This window comes from Electrona antarctica (assembly GCF_951216825.1).
Source record: "Electrona antarctica genome assembly, chromosome: 19".
Taxonomy (NCBI): Eukaryota; Metazoa; Chordata; class Actinopteri; order Myctophiformes; family Myctophidae; genus Electrona; species Electrona antarctica.
In genome coordinates, this window is record NC_136800.1 from 5,884,366 (window position 1) to 5,905,653 (window position 21,288).

The window sequence follows — 21,288 nt, forward strand, 5'->3', positions numbered from 1 at the left end:
CATTTTATGCTTGGAAGTTGGTTGAAAGCTGAAAATAGCCGATCTACAAGCTCACAACATGTCACATGCTCACAGCGCGACGCATTGTGAGCTTGTAGATCGGCAATTTTCAGCCATTACAACGCCATCAAGGACCACCAAAATACATTTTAGTTGACTACATCAACTGTAGATTTAGTCGACTAAAATCTTATGATATTTAGTCCACTAAAATTATACACTAAAACATTTCAGATGACTAAAATATGACAAACTAAATGAAGTTTCTTTCCAAAGTCCATGACTAAAATGAAATCTAAATTTGCTGTCAAAATCGGCACAAATCCGTTTGACCACTTTTCAGTAGGAAGTATCTTTATTCCTGTGTGTGGACGTGATGGTGTGTGTAACCAGTGTGTGTACCTGACGTGACAGTGTGTGGTGTGTGTAACCAGTGTGTGTGTACCTGACATGACAGTGTGTGTAACCAGTGTGTGTACCTGACATGACAGTGTGTGTGTACCTGACATGACAGTGTGTGTAACCAGTGTGTGTGTACCAGACATGACAGTGTGGTGTGTGTAACCAGTGTGTGTGTACCAGACATGACAGTGTGTGGTGTGTAACCAGTGTGTGTGTACCTGACATGACAGTGTGTGGTGTGTGTAACCAGTGTGTGTACCAGACATGACAGTGTGTGGTGTGTGTAACCGGTGTGTGTGTACCAGACAAGACAGTGTGTGTAACCAGTGTGTGTACCAGACATGACAGTGTGTGGTGTGTGTAACCAGTGTGTGTGTACCTGACGTGACAGTGTGTGGTGTGTGTAACCAGTGTGTGTGTACCTGACATGACAGTGTGTGTAACCAGTGTGTGTGTACCAGACATGACAGTGTGTGGTGTGTGTACCTGACGTGACAGTGTGTGATGTTGGGGAACAGCTCGGGCAGGGTAGAGGTGTACGTGAAGTCCATGTCGGGGTTGTGTGTGTAGACGGCACACTCGGTATGATGGTTCCTGGCCTTTTCTGCCCTCGTCATCTGGTCATTGAAGGGCTCCATAGCCGCCAGCAGGCATCTCTGAACACATACGCCACGCACATTGTCGTTTGTCTTACCAACTCTGAGGCGACGTCAATCGAGAGATTTCTTATGCCGCGTTCACACGGGCAGATGCAAAAGATGCAAAGCTACACAGTGTATTTGTAGCTGTTAACTACAACTATTTGTAGCTTAACCCATTTTGACCCCGAGATCAGATTCTATAAAGGTCTTCTACATCCTGACAGTTTTCTGAAAAAGCTATGTTTCTGTCAGTCGTTCTTCGATTTTTCAAAAATAGCAGACCTACAAGCTCGTAGCGCGCCACTCGGTGGCGCGCTATGAGCTTGTAGATCTGCTATTTTTCAATAGCTAAAGCATAACAATGCTAACACCAAAAGGGGTACCCGGACAAAATGGGTTAAGCTACAAAACGTTGGATGCATCTTCACGTCGCTGGCTTCCATTGACAATGAATGGTAGACTGTAGCTTTGCATCTGCCCGTGTGAACGCAGCATTAGACCAGATGGGGTCTACTAACGGCATAGCTACATGTTGATCTATGATTTCATGTGACCAGTGGCAGTCTATGACATCATTAAAACAAAATTAGAGAAGAGGGAGAATTCCCTGTTTGTGTTTTTTATTTTGTAGGCTACTATTTTTTTTTTGTGTGACCTGCATATGAACCGTCTCTATAGTACAGGAAATATATGGAAAATACAGGATCAACCTCAAACTAATTGCAAAAGAAACAAACTCTCGCTGAGTTTGTTTCTTTTGCAATTAGTTTCAGGTCAAATTACATTATTACTGAACTACTAAACACAGCATTAGTTTCTAAAGAGATAAGATCTTGAAAAAAACAACAACAATTAAATAGTTCCGCGCCAGTGTCGTACAACAAAAGTAGCAGATCTACAATCTCACCCAGTGTCACAGTGTGATACTTTGGGATCTGCGATCTTTGGTGTGCGACACGACGAGCATCAGAGTATAAACTAGAAAAAGTGCCCTTCTGGGCACACGTCTCCACCAGGAGGATAGGAGTGTGTGATGTTTGGCAAAATGTTTAGGAGTAATATAAACATGTTTTGTGTGTGTGTGTGTGTGTGTGTGTGTGTGTGTGTGACACAGCTTGGCCTGTTGTAGCGCCACCATGAGGCTGATTTGAAAACTGTCAAGTGGCATTTCTTCCCCAACCTAGTGGGAATATGCATGCACAATTTCACCGCAATCGGACGCTGCGTTGAGTAGTTGTGGCGATTTGTACAAAACGGGTACAAAGCGGGCTACTTCTGAAAAGTTTAGAAGCCAATCGTAGGCAATGAAGGTGGATTATGAGAAATCAAACAAACCCGTCTTGATCACATGACTATGGAGAGCATGTGTACTGATTTGTGTGAAATTTGGATAACATCTGAAGGAGTAATATTAGAAAATGTGCTTTACATAGGTCGGCCTCCTAGTGGCGCTATAAAGAGCAGATGTGAAAAATTCCAGGCAAAGGTTTTTCCTTGGCCTCTAGGGAGTTGGCATACAAAGTTATCCACAAATCCGTGCAGTTGGAGGTAAAAACACTTTTGGGCCAGTTATAGCGCCACCATGAGGCTGAGTTGAAAATGTTCCCGTGGCATTTCTTCCTCGGCCTAGTGGGTATGTGCGTGCGCAATTTCACGGAAATCACACGATGTGTTCATGATTTGCAGCATTTTGTTTGAAACTGAGCACTCCTGCGAACTTTGGAATCCAATCTTAGCCAATCAGGATGGAGTCTGAGAAATCTGAAAGAACTGTTTCGTTGAATGGCTCTAGAGAGACTGTGTACCAATTTGCGTGATGTTTGGACAAAATCTGTAGGTGTACTGTCCAAAAACTTGTTTTGCACAAAGCGGCCTCCTGGTGGCGCTATAACAGGCCGTTCTGAAAATTTTGGGGCAGAGGTTCATCGTTGGCATCCAGGGAGTGTGTGTGCAAAATTTGGCATCGACCGGGTTAACGGTGCCGGAGATTAGCTGTTCACAGACGGACGGACGGACGGACACACGGACGGACGGACGGAGTGCAAAACATACTCTCTCCCCATGCCTTCGGCCTGGTGGAGACAATCAGGCATTAAGTGGAACCTGTCTGAAGCTCTGTACGTCCTTTCCTTGTAAAAGAAAATGTGATTTTGTGCATACCTCGTCGATAAAGGGAATGAGCACCACAGCCTCCCATTCCTGCTGTTTGCCATTGAGGTCCGTTTTAAAGTCCAGAGGGTAGTACTCGATAATGGGCGAGCTTTCACTGGTCATCAGGTGCTGAAAAGGACATTTTTTTAAACGTATAATGAAATCAAACCACTAAAAGATACAGTGGAAAGCGTGAAAGATTCATAGCAGTTCACTTCATCCATCAATTACACAGATATTGGGTGGCTGAATTTGGCTGCCAGTCTAAACGGGGCCCTGAGCAAGACACTTGCGCCACCAACTGCTCCAGAGCACTGTACTAGTAGCGCTCAGCTGCACACCCTGCTCCTGCTAGTTTTGATGGGTAAATGCAGCAGGAATATCGCATTATGTGCTAATATACAGTGAAAACAGTGTGTGTGTGTGTGTGTGTGTCATACTAACAGTCCGACAGGCATTAGTTCAACAACACCATCGCTCCCGACATGAGCTGCCGGTTATAACTAACCTGTGCCGCGGGTTAAAATTCACCCGTGGCAGGTTAAAACGAACCCGTGGCAGGTTAAAACGAACCCGTGGCAGGTTAAAACGAACCCGTGGCTCCCGACACGCGTGGCTGTTTACAACTAACCAGTGGCAGGTTAAAGGACCACTTCACCACTACTCAACCTATCTTCATATACTAGTCCTCACTAATAATCATGGCTTTCTAGTCCTGAAAAGTTGCAATGCGAAAATGGAAGCCATCGTTCTCACGATAATAAAAATCTAAACATTTTTGTAAAAGGATATTGTTTAAAATAAATCTGCCTAACGATGATGTCACTGGTGGACGGGTTTCTGAACTGCCCACAGTCCTCCTATGAGAAGCAGACTGAGTAGAAAAACATTGGTGCCATTTTATCATGATTATTAGTGAGGACCAATTATATGAAGATGGGTTGAAAAGATCTTCGCCTGCTCACATATGTCTCTATCGAGAAGAACACAGCCTCCCTCCCCTTCCTTCCCTCCTAGTTTTTTATTTTTTTCGTACTGTGACGATTAGTGTCAAACCCTTTATTTTATTTTATTTTTCTTCATTGTTTGTTCTGTATTGTTGCTACTGGTATTGTGGGTGTTTGTGTATGAAAAAGAAAATCCAATAAAATACTAATCACAAAAAAAAAGATGGGTTGAAAAGTGGTGAAGTGGTCCTTTAAGACTAACTCGTGGCTTCCTGTGAGGTTAGGTTAGATTTAGGGTTGGGTTTTGGACTCATGACTGTAGGACTCGGACCAAACACACGCCCCCCCCCCATGCATGCGTCTTACCCTGTAGCTCTCTGGTAGACTCGGACCAAACACATGCCCCCCCCATGCATGCGTCTTACCCTGTAGCTCTCTGGTCGACTCGGACCAAACACATGCCCCCCCCATGCATGCGTCTTACCCTGTAGCTCTCTGGTAGACTCGGACCAAACACATGCCCCCCCCATGCATGCGTCTTACCCTGTAGCTCTCTGGTCGACTCGGACCAAACACATGCCCCCCCCATGCATGCGTCTTACCCTGTAGCTCTCTGGTCGACTCGGACCAAACACATGCCCCCCCCATGCATGCGTCTTACCCTGTAGCTCTCTGGTCGACTCGGACCAAACACATGCCCCCCCCATGCATGCGTCTTACCCTGTAGCTCTCTGGTCGACTCGGACCAAACACATGCCCCCCCATGCATGCGTCTTACCCTGTAGCTCTCTGGTAGACTCGGACCAAACACATGCCCCCCCATGCATGCGTCTTACCCTGTAGCTCTCTGGTAGACTCGGACCAAACACATGCCCCCCCCATGCATGCGTCTTACCCCGTAGCTCTCCGGTAGCAGGGCCTTGCTAGCTGCAGGAAGGACACCCAGCAGCTGTTCAAAGGGCATGAAGGGTTTCGCCAGGTCAAAGGTCAGCTTTAAGCCAGAGATGTTCCTGATGTCAGACAGGAACGGAGCATAGTGGAAGGGGTAGTACCTGGAGACACGGAGGGGGACATTTTAGATCACTACGTAATCACTACACAGTCAAATAAATCCTCATTGTTAATTTAACAATTTACGCCTTAACCCATTTAGGCCAGACGTCACAATTAAAAAAAAGTCTTCTAAATCCTGGCAGTTTTCTGAATGTTTCTATGTCAGTGGTGCTCAAACATATTCATGTCAAGGACCCCAACTATATATGACATTGGCCACCAACCCCCATCTGAAAATATGTTGTTCCAGGGACCCTCCCAGTAGCAAAGATTTGAGTAAAAAACTTGCTCTGTAACAATATATATTCAAAGATTTCAGGCACATTTTCACGATTTTTCTAAAATAGCAGACCTACAAGTTTATAGCGCGGCACTCGATGCCGCGCTATGAGCTTGTAGATCTGCATTGCATTGGAGACTCGGTCACCCAGCATCCCTCAGAAGAGAGCGTCAGTTGTTTTCTTCCGGACACGTGATCCAAACGTGTGACGTATCACAATGTGCCGGCGGGAAAACCTCATGTCAAAAGTTATCAAAATCGCCCCAATAAAACAAATAAAACGGAACGCGGGAAACTCAGGGGTCGGCAGGGAAAGAGGTCTTAATCAATTAAGTCAGGAACCTCGGGTTCAGGAGTTAATAATGAGAGGGACAAACACATACAATACATCAAAGACAGTGTTTACAGCTGCCGTTAATTTGCACTGATTGTCTATGTGGGTCGAGCATACAGGCATCTTACCTAGCAATAGGTAATAAGCAATGAGGCAATAATAATGCACAGTTGGGTTGAAAACAAGTGTGAAAATGACTGAAGAGTTGTTGTTCTTACCAGCTCCAGGACTGAACTCCATGGTAATAGTAGTGGAGAATCCACTGGATTCCTTCCACGTAACACTTGGCCTGGTTGGCTAGGAACTCGCTTCACACAGGACAGTGAAAACATATTTAGATCCAGTGACACCACTAGTCAGTTTTGAGTGTCATTGTAAACATATTCATAACAGTTGGACATTAATGTTGGAGTGACAACCTACTTGTATGCCAGCAGGTAAAACACTTCCTCAGTTAACATGAGTCACTTTCCTTTAGTGCAGTGGTTACCAAACCTTTCAGCCCGTGACCCAAAAACAGAAATTAGATATTGGCCCGGGACCCAAACTAGTGAATATAGCAGAGCTACAAGCTCACAACATGACACAAAGCTACACATTGTGAGCTTGTAGATCGGCTAATTTCACTACTACTACTCCAATATTTGTTCTAATTTATGGAATTTTCTTAGATTTTTCTTTCATTTCTTCAGGACATTACTGAAAGAAATCATTGGATTTTGTTATTAATTCATGAATTATTTTGCTTTTTTGGGAATGATTTTTGAAAATGTTTGGAAATTATAATTAAAAACAAAGAAAGAAAAATGTAGGAAACAAAAAAATAAAGGGGCCGACCCAGTGTTTGGGGAAACATTAGCTTTAGCGTGCGTGTACGCTTGTGTGTGCGGACTCACTCGGAAACCACATCCACTTCCATCTTGGTCATGTAGTAGGTGCGTTTGTGCTGACGGAACTCCGTCTCAAATAGATCATCTTCCCCCTCGTCCTCCTCCATCACAGCCCCTTTTCCCCTTTTGCCTCCTCCTGCCGTCTCCTCCCCGTCTGACGACGCCAGCGCTGCAAGACAGAGGGCTGTGTCCTGCACAAGGCCCCCCACACACACACACACACACACACACACACACACACACACACACACACACACACACACACACACACACACACACACACACACACACACACACACACACACACACACACACACACACACACACACACACACACACACACACACACACACACACACACACACACACACACACACACACACACACACAGTGAGTGCATAAATACAATAACACATTAAACCAATAATAAAGAGACCCTACGGTTGTGCCGTTTGTGAAACAAGCTTGTAAACATCTGGAAACCCCTTACTTGTTTGTACTGTAAATACCCTACGGCTGTGCCGTTTGTAAAATAGCAACGAGAGACCCTACGAGTGTGCGGTCTGTGTGTGGAACAAAGCTTCTAAAATATTATTTCTTGCCTTCGCTTCTTATGTTTATGTTTATTGAAGGATCCCCATTAGAGACACATGACTGAGCCTCTAGTCTTCTCTTTGTTTCTTGGAAAAATAACACGATGGGAACTAGGCACAAAAAATAATTTCACCTACTTTATTGCATGTTAAAAAAAAACTAAAAAAAACTGTGAAGTGATTCTGATTCTAAATAAATGAAACACTGGTGCAGATGGAGCTTTTCTGTGAGTGTTCTATCTTCTAAATGAAATGTATCTAAATGTCTGCAGGGCAGGGCAGGACTGTGTGTGTGCGCGCGTGTGCGTGCGGTGCCATAGGCCAGGGGTTCTCAACGTTTTTGGCCGGGGACCCCCGGAAATGCTTTGGCAATGTCTCGGGACCCCCGCCCCGCCCCCTCCCGACCCCCAATCTAAATTGACTGCTACAATAACCTTAACCCATTTTGGGTGGGAACCCCTTTTGGTGTTTTAAGCATTGTTATAATTTAGCTATTGAAAAATAGCAGATCTACAAGCTCATAGCGCGCCACCGAGTGGCGCGCTACGAGCTTGTAGGTCTGCTATTTTTGAAAAATCGTGATTTTTTTTTTTTTTTTTTTTAATCCTTTTTTTTTTTTTTTTTTTTAACCCCCCAAAATAATTTGGCGACCCCCCGAGGGGTCGCGACCCACGGGTTGAGAACCCCTGCCATAGGCTGTGCGTGTGCGTAGCCTACCTCTCTCTTCTTGTTGCTCTTGACACTGGCTTCCTCCTCCGCAGCCAGCCCAGCCGCCTCGTTGAGGTACTTGTTGCCAACCTTGCTCTCAAACCACTTCAGGTCGACAAACACCTCGTTGAAATGTTCTCGGTCAAACTGGGGAAAAAGAGAGAAGAGCAATGAAAATGACGTATCGTTTCCTTTCAGCGCCAAAGGAAATGGAGAAAAACAAGTACCGGTATGAAGAGAGGGGAAAAAAGGTCTTGTGATCAGATAAAATCCTCAGTCCTGCATTAACTTAACCCAAGTAAACCTTTAAAGGTATATTCAGTGATTTCACTTCATTCAAATATTACTTTTTTTTCTTCTTTTTTTTGGATAATCCTCCCTACCATAGAGTGTGCTGACCATATAAGGAGTTCCTCCCTGTCCCCAGTGAGCCCCTGGGGTCCTTTAATATATTTAGCCGCTCTCCCCAATTAACATCAATTTCCCTTCATGTTTCAAGTAATTGGATTGTAACCTCACCTCAGCCAACTTCTCCAGGTACTTCTCAAAGTTACGCATGTTCAGGTGGCCATTTTCATTCAGGTAGCCTGCATCGCAACAGGGGAAGGAACACATTTTGTAGGTGACGCTTATACGGTTCCATGATCACACAGTCAGGTTTGGACGGAGCAGGGAATGTAGATATGCAGCGATATATAGATGTGGTATGGATTTAGTCAAATATGTTTTACTGTACTACGTGTATAACTCACCCCCCACTGAGGGCAGCACACTGATGTAGGTCTTGTACAGCATAGGCAGTGCGTCGTGGCTGATGTGGAGGTGAGGAAGGTGGGGGATGAAGTCGTTTCCGACCAGAAATCCCATCAGAATCCAGTCGTCTATGATCCTCTCCAGATCATACTCAAAGTTAATCTCATTCTGGAAAACATAGGAAGATACAATCAGAGCATTGTGGCGCACCGGTATTTGAGTAATATGTCCTGAAACGCAATCATGGAAATGTATTTTCAAATCTATTCCAGAACTTGTAAATTGTGTGAAAGTTGTGTGAAATGTTGTACATTTTAACAGGTTTTGTTGTCCATAAAACAGAAATCTTGTGCTGTATGTTTGGCCAGAAATCAGGGGGTGCCATGACTTCCACAAACTTGAACGGAACACTTTGCTAATTTGGAGCCTAAATCCTGTTGTTCTGATACGAGGAGATCATAAATTGTGGCAGATAAATACCTTGTGTATATTGAGATTACAATGAAGTCAAACGACATTTCCACATTTTGAGGAGATACAATGGGATTTAGGGTCAAAAATGTGTTTTCGGTAGGCCTTCGTCAAGCATACATGGCCAGAGATTCAAACAACGAAATCTGTCCACACGTGGTTCTTCTTCAACAATGTTTCTGTACAGTTCGGCAGGGAAGTCCACTTGAGTAGCATGTGGATGATGACTCTTACCCTGAGGTCTCTGAACTCGTAGTCTATGTATTCCCTCATCAGAGACAGGTGCAGCAAGTGGAAGGTAGTCTCCTCTGGAGCCGTTATCCTACAAGAGATTGGAGAGCGTGGAGAAGAAACCAGAGCAACGTCGAAGAGAATATGAGCAGAGACAATGATGTTGAACATCCTTGTGAGAAAACTACGAAAATAAAAGCATAAAAGCTATGACTGACGACAACAACACTACTGACCTCTTCTGGTTTTTCTTTCCACCTCCAAAGCGGACCTCTTCTCTAAGCAGGGAGAAGTGAGGCTCATGGCTGGTCAGACCTAACATGATCTACAAAAAAAGAGAAACAAAGCACATAGTCCTTGGTCCACAGGATCTTAAAGTAGGTGTGCAGTTCCAGGGGCTCCACCGAAAAATTAGGAAATGTTTAAACACTCACACTTTATTATTTGTATATTTTAGAAACATTTTGACAAATCTAATCTTAAATCTATCTCAATGGCACAACATCATCTTTTCAAATAGGGGTACACAGCAAAATACATATCAATTTGGGGGTCCTTGACATGAACATGTTTGAAAACCAACAAACCAACAAATACTTAAAGTTTAAAACAGGTGGACATGTACACACAACCAGCAGACACATACTGCACAGCGTGCCATCACCACACAAGAGTATTTCCTACCAGGTCAGCATCCAGCCCATAGAGGCAGTGGCGTGTGTTGGGGTCGTGATTCGGTTTGCCGTTCTCTGAGCGAATAAACTCCATGATCTTGTGTTCCCCCTCACCGGGCGTCTACAGGGGGAAACAAAAACACATTAAGCTGATGCATCACCCTCCATAATAGCACCACGACGAAGTTCCAACACTGGAACCATTAGGGCTGCAAGTGCAACTATCGAGTATTCATTTTATTGACGAAATTGATTAGTCTGATTAACCACTTAAGCCCTATGTTATAGGCTACTTTGTTATACAACAATGTCACACAAATATAGCCGATCTACAAGTTCACGACGATGAGTGACATGATGTATTGTGAGCTAACACTGAGCTTGTAAATCTGCTTCATATATTTTTTTCCCCTAATTTAAATTCAGTAGCAAACGTTTTCAAGAAATCTGCTATTTTCTTTCTGCACGTTTGCTACTGAATTTAAAAAAAGGGGAAAAATATATAAAAAATTAAAAACTCCAGCGTCACCCTTCATAATGGTGCCACGATGAAGTTCCTCACTGTAAAAACATCTGTTAGGGAATAGCATTCCACATGGCCGTACTGTACATGTGTGTACAACACGGAGCGATACACACCTCGTGACCAGACAGGAAGACTCTGACTCCCTGCCATGTTCTGTCAGTGGAGATCTTGTTGTGGACAAAGTATTTCAGCTGGTCCTGGAGTCTTGCCATGAAGTCCGTACCTTTGAAGTGGCGACATGTCACACTTTGTATCACTTTTAGCCACTATAACGTCAGCACACTGCTGAAGAATAACTTAATTTGTATAATACTGGGGTGAAACGTCGTAGTTGTAGAACACTTGTATCACGTGGTAAAGATGTCCAGAATGCCCACGTGAGCCACGATGTCACAGGTTTTGCGGATTCACCGTTTTGCCCGTTTACATGGAGACGGGAGGGAAACAGCGTTTTGAAAGATTTCCACTCTGTCAAGTGTTTTCACTTGTGTTGCATTTTCACCCCCACAGCCCCCCCAACACCCCCCCCCCCCCCCCCCTCCCACCGCCGTTTTCTATGGACACCGTTCACATGTAAAAGGGGCCTTTGTCTCTCATTCCTGAGTGGAAGAGATCTGACCATACCAGGAGTGATGCAAAAGGGACGTGTAAGGAACAGATTTGACCATACCAGGAGTGATGCAAAAGGGACGTGTAAGGAACAGATCTGACCATACCAGGAGTGATGCAAAAGGGACGTGTAAGGAACAGATTTGACCATACCAGGAGTGATGCAATTGGAGTCGAAGCGAGCCTCTGTGGGGAGCACCTCCCCTTTCTTTAGGGCTTCCTTGATTTTATCCTCTGCTTCTTTGGCCGACCTAAACACACATAATATTATGGGAGCCGTCATTCACATCTCGTAATCACAGTCGCGAAGAATGTCCTTTTCTCCACTCTCATTTCCAATTCACGTAAGGTGGCCTTACACTAGCCGATAATCGGGCATTTTTGACGCTCGGGGGGCTCAAAGCGCGATCGGCCCGATCAACATCAAGAATGTTTGATATTTGCTCTGCCCCGCTCCGATTATCCTGTAGTGTGTGGTGCTATCAGATTTCAGATTGAAAAACATCGGCTAGTGTAAGGCCACCTTAAGATTGCATTTCCTAGCATACAGTGCTGTGGTCCTTCCATTATATCACAATATTTACGTTATCATTATCATCGCTATCGAGTGGAAACTTTGTATGTCCAAAACTGTAACTTTTTAGAAAATGCATCAAATCTTGTGGTCGTTTGGTCACAAGTTCTTGTTAATACGTTTGACCTTTTTCAATATTTATAAACCCCGGTCACACTGACAAAAATGTCTTTCATTGATTATTACACTAAGTAAAATGAAGAAAACTGAAAGAATGAAGGGAAATGTATTAATTATCTAAGCCAGGTTGGTTATGCTCTTTAATTTAAATTAGTCATCTAATTAAATATTGGTTTATGCTTTCACTTTGAGGTAGATATTGTAGTCTAATACGCTTTGATTAAAGGTGAAAAGGAAACGTGTTCATAAACCTGGAAATAGGACGAATTTACTTGTAATGACTATTATTTCTTTACATCAATGATCACAGATCAAAGGAATTATTCAAAATGTGACATCATCGCTCCATACCTGAATCTCCTTCCTCTTTGCTGGTTCATCTTTGCCCTTGGTGCCACCCCATCCACAGCCATGAAGAAGACCTTGCGGGGCTTGATAATCCTGAAGAGCACTTCCAGGTAGTGGAAAATGTCTGCAAAGATTTTCTCCTCAGAGATGCGGAAGTGCACGTCCTCATCATTAGGGTGGGAACACTGGTGGATGATTCCATTCATGTCCAGATACAGGTTGTCAAACTCAGGAATCTGAAAAGGGAGACACACAGGAGAGGATATAAGAGAAAGTAACAATAAGTGATGGGGTGGATTAGGGTAAAAACAACAATAAATAAAATGCATATTAATGGTTTGAATTCTGTTTGTGGTCACAGTGTAATTAATCATGCAGGGAAACGCAGAAATCCTTAAAGCTCTTTTGCCAACTACATCAGGAGTCTCAGGACAATGAGAAATGAAGTAACAGCTAGACTGTAATCTAAATGCCCACCAAAACACATAATTGAGGCTTTGGATGAGTAATGTCACACTTAACTTAGAAAAAAAATATCATTCTTGTTGCCTCAAAGAGAAAAATATTTCAAGTGTCGATAGTTGAACGGATACAATGGGGTGTAATTAGAAATAAAAACATGGGACTTCACAAACCAGGGCTACAATGTACACTGTACAGTATCATCACATAACAAGAGGCAACGTGGAAGCCTCACCAATCTACTGATACGAAGTCTACTGAGTGGAGTGACATGATTTAAACTTTCATCCCACAATTGTGTAACCCATTTTTCAGCGATGCCAACTGCCTAAGCTGTAATCCTGGGCGCTACTCTCCCTCTGCCAACCTGGGGAGAGCCCCGAACTGAGCTCATGTTTCCTCCAATGCATGAGGAGTGAGCAGGTCGCTTACTGTGCCACCATGCCCCTTATATTTGTATTACTTAATTATGTATTCATTCAAAACAACCTTTTTGAGGTATCGCTCAATACCGCCGGTAAACAGTGATTTATTAACAAAAAATCCATACCGCCCCAGCCCTAGTGACATCTGATGTGACATCTATGAAACAACAACTGAATGGACTGACATGTACAGATCTAGCAACTGAACGTAGAGACTACTGATGTCTCTACATCATAAGTATGTAGACATCAACAGCAACTGAATGTCGAGACATCTATGTAACATCAGCTGTATGGAGTGAGATCTACAGATCTAACAGAGACTACTGATGCAACACCAAGTGAATGTAGTGACATCTACTGACTCTTCCTGTAATGGCTGTAATTCTAACGAGCAACCTTGTCCTCCAGGTCGCTGCAGCCTGCAGTTCACCACAAGGGGTCTCTATGATATGATCAGATGTATGATCTCAGTCCCTTTTCAGTCAATCAATCAATCAAAAGTCAGTTAAAGTATCAATATCCTCATTAAACAGTTGAATGTGAATGTCAATGATCTATTCAAAACAGGCTGAGCACTATACAGGCAAACTGCATTGGTTTGATTGTTCTTCAGAATGTTCCTGTCCAACAAAGCTCAAACAAACCAATGCCAAGAAGAAACAATGATAACTGAGAACCACGAAGCACTTTATTTTGAGGTTCTTGTCGGGGATTTGTTTTGGTACAGAACACAACACGTTATTGTTGAGATGTTGACATAAAACTAACGTTACCGTACATGAGTCACTGCCACAGCAACACAACATTCCATGACATTAGATTTAAATACAGGCAACTGTGAATAATATGCAGCATGAAAACAGAGCTCAGTTCTGTATGTTTTGAAGGGACCAGTGACCAGTCCAGGCGGTGTATCTGTTACGTGGAACACAAGTCCTCGGCCCGCTATATTTAGCTTGGTTAGCGGCTAGGCTAAACCGGCTAAAGAGCTGCATAGCAATACGGCTAAATAGTTAGCATCCATGTCTTCTTACCTGGTGTTCCTTGACAACTTCACTGAGACAAGGGTATCGCTCCGAAATCCAACGGTAAAATTTCGGCACTCCCATCTTTACCACAAACGCTCGCCCTTCAAAATGAATCAAATGAGTAAAACAGTGAAGGGTAAATATGTCGGTAACATGAGAAGTTGCCTGTAGCCTCGGACTCGGGTTTTTGTTTCAGGTTTCGTTTCTTTGATTATTTCTGGTTGTTGTCCGTCACTAAAACATTCCGCCGGCAACCGGCGAGATCATACGACTGCTTCCGGAAGATGAGTTACGACATTGAGGGGGCAGAAACCGAGCGCTCGAGCGCTGTTCATGCAGCCTGGAGAGGGACAAGCTGGAGTTTGAAATACATGATTGATTGATTGATTGATTGATTGATTGATTCTTTATTTAAGTGTCATGCTTCCGAAGAAGTCCAGCCCATATGGACTTACAGGTCATTTTTTACAGTTTACATAAACAATTACAATAAACCGACATGACGGTTTGCGAATACCAAACTGATACACTCCAGATCCTTACAAGGCAGATTACATAATATACAACATAAAATAAAATACCATAAAATAAAATACACCATTAGGCCTGTGACAGGAGACACATGTACCTACTTGAAGAGCTGGGATAGTGGGATTGTCTTCTACTCCAGGCTCTAGAAACAAACTGGGCTGTCCTAAATACTTCATAATTAAATAACCAGTCTAACTTCTGTCCATCATCTTCCCAGAATAGATCAGGATTTCTTCACAATGACCGCTGGTTTCTGGTTAGAAAGGATTTGACATACAGTTCAGTACCAAAACACTGCTTCATCTGGACATATGATCTAAGTTTTGGTTTAGACCATATGTCATTTGACCATTTATCTTTGTAATTACTAAATAGTTTTTGTTTCAATACATTGTTTTCAACGAGGGTGGCACAAATAAGAGCAATTTTAGGCAGTGCAACATGCCAACTGTTTTAAAGTATTGTACAGTAACAACTAAAGTCTCTGTAATGTTTATGTTGTATGATTACTACAAAACAATCTAAGATAAAGGGATTTAAAATCATTAAAGCTGGGCTGTTGCCTGGATCCAATGCATTTCTGCCTACTATATTTGTTCCATGATGGAACTGAGCAATAGCACCAGCTCAGACCAGCTCTAGTGATGGTTCCTCAGGCCCAGACAGAGTTGGGCAAGACAGCTTTTTCTGTCAATGGCCCAACTTCGTGGAATGAACTCCAAAACTCTTTAAAACTGAGCTCCCTGACATCCTTCGGTCAGTTCAAAGGAATGATACAGAAAAATTTTCACTGTGATTGCTCCTGCTTCAGTTGATTTATTTTACTGATGGTTGTTCTGCATAAAGTTCCTTTGTAATTTATCCTGATTTATAATGTTGTGTTTGATGTATTGTTTTTTGACTGCATTTTGTGTATTGTAACCTCGGCTACGTTGAAAATGAGGGCTTGCCCTCAACTGTATTTCCAAGTATAAATAAAGGTGATGATGATGGTGATGATGATGACTTCCGGTCCAGGACTTGTCCCTATTTGTTGTCCCCATTCTCAATAGAAGTCTATGTAGGAGGCCATTGGACTGGCCCCATGAAGTGAACGCAGTTTTCGTAACGCCATAACTCAGGAGGGTCGATCACGCTGTGATTGGCTAATAATACCCTCCTGGTTCATCACCTCACCTGTCAGGCTGCTGCACATTAAAATCCACTGACAGAGCACACCGGTATATTTGTCTCCACCAGGCCGAAGGCATGGGGAGAGAGTATGTTTTGCACTCCGTCCGTGTGTGTGTCCGTCCGTCCGTCCGTCCGTCCGTCCGTCCGTCCGTCCGTCCTTCCGTCCGTCCGTTACCAGCTAATCTCCGGCACCGTTAACACGGTCGATGCCAAACTTTGCACACACACACTCCCTGGATGCCAACAATGAACCTCTGCCCCGCATTTTCCGCATCTGCCTTTTATAGCGCCACCAGGAGGCCGACTTTTGTAAAACACATTTTTGGATATTACTCCTCCAGATTCTGTCCAAAAATCTCACAAATCGTTACACAGTATATCTATGGTCATGTGCTCAAGTCGGATCTGTCCGAAATTTCATATTCCATCCTAATTGGCTATAATTGGCTTTCACAGTTTGCAAGATTGCCCCGTTTTGAACAAAAGCCTCAAATCATGAACGCAGCATGCAATTTACGTGAAATCTTTCACACATTTTCTTACTAGGCTGAGGAATATATCTCACCCTTTTCACATTGGCCTGTTATAGCGCCACCAACAGGTTGATTTTTGCAAAACACATTTTTGGAACAAAATGCCTCAAATCATCCAATTGCCATCAAAGGCAAACATGTTTATATTACTCCTAAACATTTTGCCAAACATCTCACACAGTCCTATCCTCCTGGTGGAGACCTGTGCCCAGAAGGGCACTTTTTCTAGTTGGTTATACTATCAGAGTTACATATGGATATGTGACCCGGGCCGATTAAAGTCACATTAAACAATTAATTATATCACAACTCATGAGTAACACAGTAATAATATTAAAGTGCACTGAAACAGTGCGAGGACATGTATACAGTGAGTCCCAATTCGTTTCTATATAGCCAACTACGCCACTTGCTTTTTGAGAGGTGCAAGGCCTCGATTACACTCTGAATTAAATCAGAAGAAGGACACTCAGGTTCGTTTGTTATACCAGGTAAAGAGCAATTCAAAATTTCCACCAGGAATGACTGAGACCAACACAGCAGCTTAAAGTGGTGACAAACCATGTAAAGCGTAATTTATTTATCTAATACAGGGGGGCACTATATATGGCTGACTAAAATACAATATCCCAAAACTAAAACCCTAATCCTAAAATCCTAAAATTAACTAACTAAACCCTAACAAAATAATAAACCAAAACAATAAAGAAAACACACAAAACCAATATACTTCTTTAAAACTCCGGGACAGTCTCGTGCAAATATGCAATGAATGAGGAAGCAGCAGCGATAAGTGGGATCTCTCTATAAAGTGTCGTTGTGGAGGATAGCCGGGTACTCTTCTTACATCACGTCAATAAATCACTGTGAACACACAAATACATCTGGGCCAGTCTTCTATTCGAACCAATATGACTTCAGCATGTAGTACTAGAACTGGGTAACGTAGCAAGGTACTGCGTGGATAGGTACTTACACACAACCCAGGCGGTTAGCCTGGGTCCTGTTGTACAAGGCGGGCAGTACTCGCTCAAGCCAGCCCTCTCTGCGGCTGGTATGGTTCTGTCTCTCCGTCTCGTCTCCGATCTCCTCTCCAACGGCCACGGTCAAGTTCCCTCTCAACTTGACAGTCAGCGTGTAACCGTTGTTCCTCTCTGTACCTCGGCTTGTCTCCGTTCCTCTCTCGCTCCGATAGCCCCACTGAGCTCTGCTCCTCACACGTCCTTCCTCTCTGACAGCTCGCTCCTTATAACTGTCACCTGCCCATTCAGTGTTCATTCAATGTTCATAAGCCCGCCCCCATCGTCATCAGCGCGACTGGCTGGATTTCAGCTTCTACCTGTAAAATGACACACAAAATGAGATGATTATAAGATCACACATCATTACAAACAGCAAGTGGCAAAACACAATCAAATATGCTAATGAAAACAATACAGTAAAGTGGACATCGTTACATATACCTTAGCCACTTCATACCTACCGTACACAGAAAATGAAGCATATGTAGTAATGACAGGAAACATTCTTCTCATGTTTGCCAGTGGACGAGCTGGGGGAAGGACAAAAATGCTCGTCTGAATTTATCGTGGGCCTTGGGAAAATGTCATTCCATCAGCTTCCATCTTACCTCCTCTGATGGAACGAAATGTTCTCAATGCCTTCAGATCGAACTGCTACATCATCTTCTCCCCAGCTTCGTGTCCATGGACTTCACATCAGCATATTTCACTTCCTTCTATTATTTATCTTCCCTTTTTCTGGAGTCCAGCTTCTACCTGTAAAATGGCACACAAAACGAGATGATTATAAGATCACGCAGTGACATTACAAAGGGCAACAATGGAAAACACAATCAAATATGCTACTGAAAACAATACAGTGAAGTGGACATTGTCCCATGATTATACAACTTACCCACTTCATACCTACCGTACACAGAAAATGAAGCATAATGACAGGAAACATTCTTCTCATGTTTGCCAGTGGACGAGCTGGGGGAAGGACAAAAATGCTCGTCTGAATTTATCGTGGGCCTTGGGAAAATGTCATTCCATCAGCTTCCATCTTACCTCCTCTGATGGAACGAAATGTTCTCAATGCCTTCAGATCGAACTGATACCTCAACTTCTCCCCAGCTTCGTGTCCATGGACTTCACATCAGCATATTTCACTTCCTTCTATCATTCATCTTCCCTTTTTCTGGAGTCCAGCTTCTACCTGTAAAATGGCACACAAAACGAGATGATTATAAGATCACGCAGTGACATTACAAAGGGCAACGAGGGAAAACACAATAAAAAATGCTACTGAAAACAATACAGTTAAGTGGACATTGTCACGTGATTATACACCTTACCCACTTCATACCTACCGTACACAGAAAATGAAGCGTATGTAGTAATGACAGGAAACATTCTTCTCATGTTTGCCAGTGGACGAGCTGGGGGAAGGACAAAAAAGCTCGTCTGAATTCATCGTGGGCCTTGGGAAAATGTCATTCCATCAGCTTCCATCTTACCTCCTCTGATGGAACGAAATGTTCTCAATGCCTTCAGATCGAACTGCTACCTCATCTTCTCCCCAGCTTCGTGTCCACAAACTTCACTTCAGCATATTTCACTTCCTTCCATCATTCATCTTCCCTTTTTCTGGAGTCCAGCTTCTACCTGTAAAATGACACAAAATGAGATGATTATAAGATCACACATTACAAACAGCAAGTGGCAAAACACAATCAAATATGCTACTGTAAACAATACAGTTAAGTGGACATTGTTACATATACCTTACCCATTTCACCTACCGTACAGGGAAAATGAAGCATATGTAGTAATGACAGGAAACATCCTCATATTTACCAGTGAACAAGCTGGAGGAAGGACAAAAATGTTCGTCTGAATTTATCGTTGGCCTTGGGAAAATGTCATTCCATCAGCTTTTCTCTTACCTCCTCTGATGGAATGAAATGTTCTCAATGCCTTCAGATCGAACTGATACCTCAACTTCTCTCCAGCTTCATGTCCACAAACTTCAGCCTTTCACTTCCTCGTCGCTTTCATCTTCCCTTTTTCTGGATCTCAGCTTCTACCTGTAAAATTACACACAAAATGAGATGATTATAAGATCACACATTACAAACAGCAAGTGGCAAAACACAATACAATATGCTACTGAAAACAATAAAGTTAAGTTGACATTGTTACATATACCTTACCCATTTCACCTACCGTACAGGGAAAATGAAGCATATGTAGTAATGATAGGAAACATCCTCATATTTACCAGTGAACAAGCTGGAGGAAGGACAAAAATGTTCGTCTGAATTTATCGTTGGCCTTGGGAAAATGTCATTCCATCAGCTTTCCTCTTACCTCCTCTGATGGAATGAAATGTTCTCAATGCCTTCAGATCAAACTGATACCTCAACTTCTCTCCAGCTTCATGTCCACAAACTTCAGCCTTTCACTTCCTCGTCGCTTTCATCTTCCCTTTTTCTGGATCTCAGCTTCTACCTGTAAAATGACACACAAAATGAGATGATTATAAGATCACACATTACAAACAGCAAGTGGCAAAACACAATCAAATATGCTACTGTAAACAATACAGTTAAGTGGACATTGTTACATATACCTTACCCATTTCACCTACCGTACAGGGAAAATGAAGCATATGTAGTAATGACAGGAAACATCCTCATATTTACCAGTGAACAAGCTGGAGGAAGGACAAAAATGTTCATCTGAATTTATCGTTGGCCTTGGGAAAATGTCATTCCATCAGCTTTCCTCTTACCTCCTCTGATGGAATGAAATGTTCTCAATGCCTTCAGATCGAACTGATACCTCAACTTCTCTCCAGCTTCATGTCCATGTCCACAAACTTCAGCCTTTCACTTCCTCGTCGCTTTCATCTTCCCTTTTTCTGGATCTCAGCTTCTACCTGTAAAATGACACACAAAATGAGATGATTATAAGATCACACATTACAAACAGCAAGTGGCAAAACACAATACAATATGCTACTGAAAACAATAAAGTTAAGTGGACATTGTTACATATACCTTACCCATTTCACCTACCGTACAGGGAAAATGAAGCATATGTAGTAATGACAGGAAACATCCTCATATTTACCAGTGAACAAGCTGGAGGAAGGACAAAAATGTTCGTCTGAATTTATCGTTGGCCTTGGGAAAATGTCATTCCATCAGCTTTCCTCTTACCTCCTCTGATGGAATGAAATGTTCTCAATGCCTTCAGATCAAACTGATACCTCAACTTCTCTCCAGCTTCATGTCCACAAACTTCAGCCTTTCACTTCCTCGTCGCTTTCATCTTCCCTTTTTCTGGATCTCAGCTTCTACCTGTAAAATGACACACAAAATGAGATGATTATAAGATCACACATTACAAACAGCAAGTGGCAAAACACAATCAAATATGCTACTGTAAACAATACAGTTAAGTGGACATTGTTACATATACCTTACCCATTTCACCTACCGTACAGGGAAAATGAAGCATATGTAGTAATGACAGGAAACATCCTCATATTTACCAGTGAACAAGCTGGAGGAAGGACAAAAATGTTCATCTGAATTTATCGTTGGCCTTGGGAAAATGTCATTCCATCAGCTTTCCTCTTACCTCCTCTGATGGAATGAAATGTTCTCAATGCCTTCAGATCGAACTGATACCTCAACTTCTCTCCAGCTTCATGTCCACCTTCATGTCCACAAACTTCAGCCTTTCACTTCCTCGTCGCTTTCATCTTCCCTTTAACTGGATCTCAGCTTCTACCTGTATAATGACACAAAATGAGA

General features: G+C 42.9%; 1 protein-coding gene across 6 annotated transcripts in view; it reads right to left on the reverse strand.

Moving 5' to 3' along the window:
* xrn1 (5'-3' exoribonuclease 1) overlaps positions 1–14,458 on the reverse strand; it is a 42,288-nt gene extending 27,830 nt beyond the window's left edge. For all 6 annotated transcript variants that reach the window (XM_079488609.1, XM_079488613.1, XM_079488612.1 and 3 more), the window contains exons 1-15: positions 14,230–14,458; positions 12,309–12,541; positions 11,417–11,514; positions 10,768–10,877; positions 10,139–10,249; positions 9,691–9,779; positions 9,458–9,545; positions 8,752–8,920; positions 8,519–8,586; positions 8,009–8,146; positions 6,705–6,889; positions 6,027–6,116; positions 5,037–5,193; positions 3,204–3,323; positions 889–1,058 (exon numbers count right to left, since the gene is read on the reverse strand). In XM_079488609.1, the coding sequence (XP_079344735.1) occupies positions 889–1,058; positions 3,204–3,323; positions 5,037–5,193; positions 6,027–6,116; positions 6,705–6,889; positions 8,009–8,146; positions 8,519–8,586; positions 8,752–8,920; positions 9,458–9,545; positions 9,691–9,779; positions 10,139–10,249; positions 10,768–10,877; positions 11,417–11,514; positions 12,309–12,541; positions 14,230–14,304 (1,901 nt within the window). In that variant the 5' untranslated portion in view covers positions 14,305–14,458. The remainder of the gene's footprint in view (positions 1–888; positions 1,059–3,203; positions 3,324–5,036; positions 5,194–6,026; positions 6,117–6,704; positions 6,890–8,008; positions 8,147–8,518; positions 8,587–8,751; positions 8,921–9,457; positions 9,546–9,690; positions 9,780–10,138; positions 10,250–10,767; positions 10,878–11,416; positions 11,515–12,308; positions 12,542–14,229) is intronic.
* Between the last annotated feature and the right edge of the window lie 6,830 nt (positions 14,459–21,288).